This window comes from Lycium barbarum, chromosome 7, assembly GCF_019175385.1.
Source record: "Lycium barbarum isolate Lr01 chromosome 7, ASM1917538v2, whole genome shotgun sequence".
NCBI classification, from domain to species: Eukaryota; Viridiplantae; Streptophyta; class Magnoliopsida; order Solanales; family Solanaceae; genus Lycium; species Lycium barbarum.
This window is the reverse complement of record NC_083343.1, coordinates 17,341,232-17,351,314: the sequence shown is the minus strand read 5'-3', so window position 1 is coordinate 17,351,314 and position 10,083 is coordinate 17,341,232. Positions and strand designations below refer to the sequence as shown.

General features: G+C 39.2%; 1 protein-coding gene across 1 annotated transcript; it reads right to left on the bottom strand.

The window, feature by feature from the left end:
* Window positions 1–334: 334 nt before the first annotated feature.
* Window positions 335–6,744, bottom strand: LOC132603242 (putative F-box protein PP2-B12). The gene is made up of 3 exons (XM_060316203.1): window positions 6,253–6,744; window positions 1,147–1,265; window positions 335–1,061 (listed from the first exon to the last, which is right to left on the bottom strand). Exons 1-3 carry the CDS (start codon window positions 6,541–6,543, stop codon window positions 566–568), a joined length of 906 nt encoding a protein of 301 aa, XP_060172186.1. The 5' UTR covers window positions 6,544–6,744; the 3' UTR covers window positions 335–565.
* Window positions 6,745–10,083: the final 3,339 nt, after the last annotated feature.

The window sequence follows — 10,083 nt, the reverse complement described above, 5'->3', positions numbered from 1 at the left end:
GTAATTCAACAACTAAATCAATGTAATTATATTTGTCATTTAAATAATTATTGTGTCGATTTTAATGCCCATTACTATTTTACATAATTTTTTTTTGTATAGAACTTTTAATTTACTGACACCTGCAACACAAAGTTCTGTATTCCGTTTGCAGTAATTAATTGGTACCCAGAGTAAAAAGTACCTCAACAAACAGTAATCCAAAATAATACAGAATAGGTACTTATTCCAAACATACACTTGCAGATTGGTTAAAACTAATAAACTACTAGGAATATGCATGCACAAATCTAGTAAAAAATTAGTCAAAAGAGTAGAAAAATTAACACTGAACTCAAAAATGAATAAACTACCACAGCATATGTATGTATCATCCCAAACAGACACTCTTGATACAAAGGAGTGCAAATACAGCCACAACACTGGGTTTAAAACAAGAATGCAGTTACCATGCAACAAAACATACATGAAAATGGAGTAATATATATTCTCCAAACGCAACATGTTTTATTCAGAGTAGATATATGTGTATGGCAAGAATATATATCTTCTACATTTGTGATGATTAACGAATTCTAGGCCTTATCTCAATTCCTTCAACTATAAGCCCTTGCTTTGAAATTCCCGCCTTCACCTCATGCATACGCAATTCTATGCAATCATCTTCATTTTCAGTATAAAACTCACCCAATTCTATCTCAAACCAGCCATCATCTCTAAGTTTAGGATGTTGAATATCAGAAAAGGTGAGATTAGGATCATGACGCCAATATGGCCCCTCGCATTGCCGATCACAAGGGGGAGTAAAACACGACTCTTCTTCTTCTTCATATTCACACTCAGTGTCAACATTTGGATCCAGAAAAGCAAAACGGGTTTCAGATTCAACGGCAGGAATTCCAACGGAAACCTCTGAGGGTCGATAATCAAACCCATATTTGTTTTCCAACTTGTAAACAAGGTAAGCTACGTAGGATGTAAATGGTGACAGACTCCCAGCTCTTATTGTGCCCCAAATTTCAAGCCAACAAACCCATTCGAGCTTAGCCACCTCTGGAAACCTGCTTTCGCAATTGAAGAAAAACAGTCATCTTTTGTTTCAAGAAAAGGATAATGATATCTGCTGCTGAAAATGACGATAGAAACCTGGACTCGGGTAGACAAGTCCATGTCCAATGTTCTGGTGTATCACCCCATGCAATATTGAGATCCCTCGCACCTAAAAAGTAGCATTTCTTTCCAGTCCATTTATCCAGTGAGAAACTCTGCTGAACAATAGGATAATTAAGAAATGCGAAAGCAATGAAAGAGAAGATGTGTAGGAATCATGAACGGTTTTTTTATGCTTACCAGTTGATACAACTGATACCCCGGTTTTGAGAAATAAATGACAAGCTTACTAAGACAATTTTTATCAGTATTTATTAGGAGTAACACATTCTTAAGAATACCAACACATTGTTAAGAACATCCTCGATACCATACGCCTCAACCCCAACAACAACAACAACAACAAACCCAGTATAATCCCACCATGTGGGGTCTGGGGAGGGTAGAGTGTACGCAGACCTAACCCCCACCTTGAAAGGTAGGGCGGCTGTTTCCGAAAGACCCTCGGCTCAAGAGAGGAAAACAAGATAAAAGGTCAGATAGCACATCGAAAACAAGATGAAAACAAAGAATAACAAAAGAGAGAAAGTCATGGTAGAACAGTACGGAAAGAAAGAAACATTAACTTCTATAAATAAATAAGATAATCAAAGTACAACGGCCCCACAAATATAAGCAGCAATAAAATGCAGAAATCAAATGGCAATAAACAAATGAGCAAAACTACAACTACTATGGCGGAAGGATAAGTCACCTAGCCTTCTATCCTAATCTGAGTCCTCCACAACCTCCTATCTAAGGTCATGTCCTCGGTGAGCTGAAACTGTGTCATATTATGTCTAATCACCTCTCCCCAATACTTCTTCGGCCTCCCTTTGCCTCTCCTGAAACCGTCCATAGCCAGCCTCTCACACCTTCGCACTGAAGCATCTGTGTCTCTCCTCTTCACATGCCCAAACCACCTCAGCCTCACTTCCCGCATCTTGTCCTCCACCGATGCCACTCCCACCTTGTTTCGGATATCTTCATTCCTAATTCTATCCCTCCTAGTATGCCCACACATTCACCGCAGCATTCGCATTTCTGCGACTTTCATCTTCTGAACATGAGATTTTTGACTGGCCAACACTCCGCCCCGTACAATAAAGTCGGTCTAACCACCACTTTGTAAAACTTGCCTTTAAGTTTAGTGGCACTTTCTTATCACACAGCACTCCGGAAGCGAGCCTCCATTTCATCCACCCTGCACCAATACGATGTGAAACATCATCATCGATATCCCCATCTCCCTGTATAATAGACCCAAGATACTTGAAACTTCTTTTCTTTTGAATGGCCTGGGTACCAAGCTTCACTTCCTCGTCAGACTCACGCGGTAGGCCACTGAACCTGCATTCCAAGTATTCTGTCTTGGACCTACTCAATTTAAATCCTTTAGACTCCAACGTCTGTCTCCAGCCCTCCAGCTTAACGTTAACTCCATTGCGAGTCTCGTCAATCAGGACTATGTCATCAGCGAACAACATACACCAAGGCACCTCACCTTGTATTTGTTGCGTCAATTCATCCATCACCAAGGCGAATAGAAACGGGCTAAGAGCTGATCCCTGATGCAACCCCATCATAACACGAAGTGCTCCGAGTCTCCTCCTACCGTCCTTACCCTGGTCTTAGCTCCATCATACATGTCCTTTATCGCTCTAATGTACACCACAGACACACCTTTAGCCTCCAAGCATCTCCATAGGACCTCCCTTGGCACTTTGTCGTAGACATTTTCTAGGTCAATGAAGACCATGTGCAAGTACCTCTTCCGCTCCCTATACTGCTCCACCAATCTCCTTATATGAATCGCTTCTGTAGTCGAGCGCCCCGGTATGAATCCAAACTGGTTCTCTGAAATAGACACACCTCTCCTCACCCTCATTTCCACCACCCTTTCCCACACTTTCATAGTGTGACTTAGCAGTTTGATACCCCTATAGTTGTTGCAGCTTTGAATGTCTCCCTTGTTCTTGTACACGGGAATCATTATACTCCACCTCCATTCTTCCAGCATCTTCGCTGTCTTGAGAATGACACTAATCAACCCAGTCAGCCACTCCAATCCTACCCTGCCTGCATTCTTCCAAAATTCCCCAGGGATCTCGTCTGGTCCGGTCGCTCTTTCCCTGCGCATCCTACGAACAGCTCCCTTAACCTCCTCAACCTTTATACTCCTACAATATCCAAAGTCGCGATGCCTATCCAAGTGCTCCAAGTCTCCCAACACAATGTCTCTGTCCTATCCTTCGTTCAAGAGTTCATGAAAGTATGACTGCCATATCTGTCTAATGCGGGTTTCTTGTACTAACACTTGGCCATCCTCGTCCTTGATGCACTTCACTTGATCCAAGTCGCGTGCCTTCCTCTCTCTCGCCTTGGCAAGCTTAAATAGCTTCTTATCCCCACCTCTGTCCTCTAGTTCTGCATAAAGGCGTTCAAAAGCTGCCGTTTTAGCCGCCGAAACTGCCAACTTCGCCTTCTTTTTCGCCATCTTATATTTTTCCTTGTTCGTCCGCTTCTCTTCATCATCCTTGTTATCTATCAACTTCACATATGCCTGCTTCTTTGCCTCTACCTTCTCTCGGACTTCTCCATTCCACCATCAATCCCCTCGGTGCCCACCACGGCGGCCTCGTGAAACCCCCAATACTTCTCTAGCTGCTTCCCTAATGCAACTGGCCGTCCTATCCCACATACTGCTCGCGTCCCCACTACTATCCCACGCTCCCATAGCCATCAACTTCTCCCCCATCTCTAGGGCACTAGACAGAGTCAAACTCCTCCACCTAATCCTCAGTCGGTCATCCACGACCCTCTGCTTCTTCTTCCTTCTTATCTCCAAATCCATCACTAATAGTTTATGTTGGGTCGTAAGATTCTCACTCGGTATGACCTTGCAGTCCTTACAGAGGCCTTTATCATCTTTTCTGAAGCAAAAAGTCTATTTGCGTCGCAGCCACCGAGCTACGAAAGGTTACCAAGTGCTCCTCCTTCTTCGGAAAACTCGAGTTGGCTATCACCAATCCAAAAGCTTTTGCGAAATCTAGGAGTGAGACTCCTCCACCATTCCTGTCCCCGAAGCCAAATCCTCCATGCACCTCGTCATAACCCCTCGAAACAGACCCAATGTGCCCATTGAAATCTCCTCCTATGAATAACTTCTCAGTAGACGGTATACTTACCACCACTTCGTTCAAGTCCTCCCAAAAGCGCCTTTTTACCTCCTCGTCCAAACCTATTTGTGGCGCGTAGGCACTAATAATGTTCAGGGTGAATCCTCCAACAACTAACTTAATCGTCATCATCCTGTCATTGATCCTCCTAACCTCTACCACCTGATCTCTAAGCTCACTATCTACTAAGATCCCTACCCCATTCCTATACCTCGATTTGCCCGAGAACCAAAGCTTGTACCCATCCACCTCCTTGGCTTTAGGTCCTACCCATTTAGTCTCTTGGACGCAAGCTATACTAATCCTCCTCTTCTTAAGAATCTTAACTAATTCTATGGACTTACCCGATAAAGTCCCAATATTCCAAGACCCTACTCTTAACCTAGAAGCTCCCTCAACCCCTTTATCCCCCCCAACCCTAGCCCCCGATCCCAACCAAGAACATGACCCTAGTCTACCATCCCTCACCAAAGCCAGTAAGACAAATATACGCTAGTGAAATGTTAACCTAAGACAAACGAAGGATCACTACTAAAGCACAAGTTAGCAATAGTCTATAAGCAGTGAAATAAGTATTTAATTAGGCGGAGCAAATAAAATTTATAAGGCTAAAAACAGGAAATGGGCTATTGGAGGTACCAACTCCAAGTAAATAAAACCTGTTCACCACCAAGAAAATACTGTTCAACGTCCGAGTTACTGTTCACTATCGGAATTCTGCTCACAAAGACCTGAAACAGGAGAAGAGAAGAGGGGGGGGGGGGGGGGGGGGGGGGGGGGGGGGGGAAGAAAAAAGGAGAGAGAGAGAGGGCTGGCCGGAAAATGGTGCCGGAAAAAGTCTCCGGCGATGGTGCAGCTGTGATCCGGCAGCACCAGAAGCAACGAAAAAAAAGGGAAAATGGAGAAGAGAAGAAGAAGAGGAGAAGGAGAAAAGGGAAGAGAAAAAAAAGTAGATCTGACCGGAAAAGTGGCCGGCGTTATCTGGTCGCCGGACTTACCTGAACAGTGATGCGGTCTAGTCGCCGTATGAGGTGACAGGTGGGGTGAGGGGGAGGGGAAGAGGAGATCAGCAGAGGAGAGAGAAAGCAGAGGAGCCTCCCAACCAAAAAAAAAGAAAAGAAAAGAATAAGGACCTTAATGGATTGGTTGCAGACAAGCTCAGTTACCCTTTTTTCCTCCATGCTAAGCAGACGACTAAATAATTTTTAGAATCTTAAATAGCACTAAATTGTCATACTAAGTGAGTCTTCTTAAAAGTATAACAGCAATGCTCTTCACTCGTCATAATGCATCAACAATTATAGCAGAACCAACGGATGATGTGAACATTAAAAATTCAAACCTCAGTGAAGCAGCTATTAATTCAACTGAGATTAAATTAAAAAAAAAAATAGCATGAACATAGTTTAGAAATAATATGAAGCCAGAACATATAAAACCTCATGTGCTCAGTCACCTTTTGCACAAAAATAATCATCCTAATTGGATTCACCGGAAGAGAAAAACTTCAAATCGCATATCCAGCATTCTTTATCCCTCTACGACTTTTCTAAATTTTTTATAGTGATTGCTAGTTCCTACCAGGAAAGTTAGAAATGCTGATATTCAGATCTACTTTTTTTTTTTTTTAAAAAAAAGATCAATAATAGCATGGATGTTTGGGACTGATCGTTTCATGATGTATTGTAATGCAATGTATTTGACTGTTTTATTGATATAAGTTTGGATAGATTGTATCGCTTGTAGATTATAATGATTGTATTTGTATCATAGGGTGCAGGAACATGGAGCAAGTACACGAACAAAAAAATATAAAATTTCATCAATACGTGCATATAAATGTTAAACAACAATCAAAATAAAGATATATTTAAAATAACAATACAATACAATAGGATGGGTAATCCAAACAGATGTTACGTACCTTGCGACCTCCATCAATTAAGAGGGAATGATGACAGAGATAAACATAAAGATCCTTCTTAGAACGGAAATCTGGGATTGGACTGAGTGATCCGGCAATGATGGACTGATAATCGGATGGCAGAAATTTTTTCCAAACGGCATCAGACTCAGCAGCAAATTGGACAGATTTACAGACTAAGGAAAGGCGACACACGTCAAGAGGGCTTGTCAAGCCCAATATCTCTGCAATACAACCCTCCGGTAGCATCCAGAGACAACTACTCTTCTCATTTTCACCATTCTCCTCCATACATGTGTTTCTTGTTGTTATTTAAGTTTATTCAAAATGGTTTTCAAACTGAAATGACAAAAGAAATGGATTTATTAAAAGCGGAGTCACCACCTAGTGTTTAATTTTAAAGCGGGCGAACAAGGACACTTTTATTGAAAACAGACTTTATTTAATGAAAAATACCCTTTGAATATTACGATGTGCATCCGAATTTAAATACACACCTGACTATTAAGATGTTATATTAAAATCTAAATACTAAAAATTTAAGACTCTGTGGATTCTATTAGCCTGTTTGGCCAAGTTTATTTCTCTCCAAAATTACTTAATTTTTTCAAAAAGTACTTATTTTAAAACATGTGAGGTGTTTGACCAAGCTTTTGGGAGAAAATAAGTATTTTTGGGGAGTAGCAGAAACAGTTTTTCAGAAGCTAAAAAATGTAGCTTTTCTGCCGAAGCACTTTTTTGAAAAACACTTTTGAGAAAAATATACTTAAAAGCATTTTCTTAAAACTTGGTCAAACGCTAATTGTTGCTCAAAAGTGCTTTTTAAATTAATTGGTCAAACACAAACTGCTTCTCACAAAAAATACTTTTAAAAAAAAAACACTTTTCAAAATAAGCTGATTTTAGAAATTTGGCCAAACAAGCTATATGTATTCTCAACATCTGAATGTATAAAACTTGTCTTTATTTAAAATTTGATAAATATAAATTTAAATAAAATACTAAATTAAGGGCCCCTTTGGCCATGAAAATTGTGAGTATTTGAAAAAAGCAGTTTTTGTTTTCAAAGTGAAAAATGGTATTTCGAAATTGGTGTTGTGTTTTCCATGAATACAAATTGGAGTTATTTTCGAACTTTTTGTGAGCAATTTGGAGTGAAAAAGTGAAAATAACTTTTTGATGTTTTTCAAATTCCGGAATAATATGGGCAAACATGACTTCCATAATTCAACTCCAAAAACAAGTAAAAAATATTCATGGCCAATGACCACTAATCTAATTAATACCATATCAGTAAAATATTATATGGCGGTTGGTGGTGGTGATTATGTGTGCCAATTGAGGATGGTGTTGATTGATGATAGTGGTTGTAGGTAGTAACTAGTGGTGATGGATGACAGTAATAATTAATGGTGGTGGTGAACAATAACGGCGGTTAGCGATATATAGTGACTGGTAACAGTGGTGATTGACGGGTGCAATGGTAGTTGGTGGTGGGTAACGTCAAATTCCGGAATAATATGGGCAAACATGACTTCCATAATTCAACTCCAAAAACAAGTAAAAAATATTCATGGCCAATGACCACTAATCCAATTAATACCATATCAATAAAATATTATATGGCGGTTGGTGGTGGTGATTATATGTGCCAATTGAGGATGGTGTTGATTGATGATAGTGGTTGTAGGTAGTAACTAGTGGTGATGGATGACAGTAATAATTAATGGTGGTGGTGAACAATAATGGCGGTTAGCGATATATAGTGACTGGTAACAGTGGTGATTGACGGGTGCAATGGTAGTTGGTGGTGGGTAACGGCTGAAAATGGTGATTATTGAATGTGGTTGAGGATGAATTCAATGTTCCTCGTTAACAAAAAGAAAAGACGACCTTTGCTTTTCCACGCTTTTTTACATTTCAGTTCAGGTGGTGGGTGGAACTAGATGGAGTAGTGGTGAACTACAATTTTTATAGAAATCTTTGAATAAACATCCTAATGATATTTTGTTTGCACTTAATGAAGTTCTTAATTGCAGTTATTAAGTGCGTTTATTTTTATGTTACAACCACTTAATGAGTTTGAATAGATCAGAATGATTAAGATATGTAACAATGTCTTAATATCATTAAGATGTCACAATTCAACCGCTACCGTCATCCCCATCGTTCTATAAAATATAATAGATCGCCTTTGTGTTATGTCAGAATCGCCCATGTATACAGAGGGTCATCAGTAAAGACCCCTTTTAACTAAATTCCTCTCATTATCTACTAATGTCGTCGTAACCCACCACAGGGGCGGAACCAGGACTTTTGACAAGGGGATTCAAGAAATTTTAAAAATGAACACGCGAAGAAAGCCAAACAAATATAATTTTCCTATTGAAAACGCAACTCAAGTATATTATTATAATTGTATTTGACGAGTTTTCATTTCTTGAAATGCTTTATAAATAACATCATTAAAAATCATATTAAACACATCTTTTTCTACATAAGACACCAAGCAACTACAAAAAAATAATAATATCATTATTCATTCGACTTCGCAAGTCATCCTTGATAATTTTCATTGCCGAAAAAGCTCTTTCAACAGATGTAGTGCCTAAGGATGACAATGGAGCAGGGCGGTGCGGTGTGCATTGAGGCTATATCCGCAAAAACCTTAACCCGCCCATTTTAGCTTAAAGAAAATCTACCAGAAAATTTCCTTTGTCTGTAATTCATTCTCAATTTCATGGATTACAAAAGAAAAAGCTCAATAAAGCTTGTACTTTGACATTCTGAAAAAAAAAAAAAGAAAAGGAAGAGAATGGAACTTATCTTGGACAGGGATCAAAGCAGCGGGAAGAGCACACTTTTTTCCTTTAATTTGCAGGCTTTCAAATTAGGGATTCTTTAATCCCACCAATGCCTCACGTTTTTATTAAAAAAAGAATTGAAACTGACCCTTTTCCGTTTATTTTGCAAATTGATTCCTTTTAATGGATGGGTAGGGTTTAATTTGACTAGATTTAAATTGGGAGAAAATAATGTCGTTGTAAGCACCACATAGGATAATAAAGGTGGAGATAAGGGGAATTAACGGTTTTGGGGTAAATATGAATCCAAAGTTGGACGATAAACTCAAATATATCAAAAAAATATAACGAAGAGCAAATATAATATTTTTTAAAAGTACAGGGGCAAAACTGACCCTTTTCCGTTTACAATATATAGTATAGAAAGAATCTAGAGAAAAGTACAAGTAGGTAAGTCTTACCTTATTAATTCTAGTGAGGGATGAACCCTTCCTAACAAGCAAGTAAAAATTAAGAATTAGCAAGAGTGCTAAATTCTATGAAAAGTATAGGAACTAAAAAAGGTTAATGATATACTCTATGATGATTTTGCAATGTAAAGTACTTATTTGTAGGCTGTGAAACCAAACTTGTTGTCTAATTGCTACCGGAGGTATTGAATCCAATTGTTTTTGAGGATTAAAGACTGCATATATATTGGTTCGAATAAATCCATTTTTTTTTTATAAAAAACCAAAAACAAAGAATTTCATGACTTTGTTGACCTGACCAGGAAAAAAGAAACTTTTCTATGATTTTCACACTCTATGCCAATTAGGGCAAAGTAATTACCGAGTTCAGCCCATGTTTATCTTTTTACCCGCTATAGTCGCTATTTTTCTTGAGAACTTTGCCGGTCCATTTGAACCTTGTCGTCGTCATCCCCGGTGGCTGGGGTTGCAATTGCGGCGGTGTAGGGCCAACCATAGTTGACGGCGATCGAAATTTGATTTAGAGCAAAACCCTAATCGGTAAAAGCTCCGTTTCA

What these genes read in the sequence shown, in the direction of transcription:
- LOC132603242 (XM_060316203.1), bottom strand. Translation starts at nt 6,543, where the DNA reads ATGGAGGAGAATGGTGAAAATGAGAAGAGTAGTTGTCTCTGGATGCTA. An exon ending in TAATTGATGGAGGTCGCAAG is followed by an intron (nt 1,266 to 6,252) that starts GTACGTAACATC and finishes ATTGTTCAGCAG; the next exon opens with AGTTTCTCACTGGATAAATG. An exon ending in ACTTGTCTACCCGAGTCCAG is followed by an intron (nt 1,062 to 1,146) that starts GTTTCTATCGTC and finishes TTGCGAAAGCAG; the next exon opens with GTTTCCAGAGGTGGCTAAGC.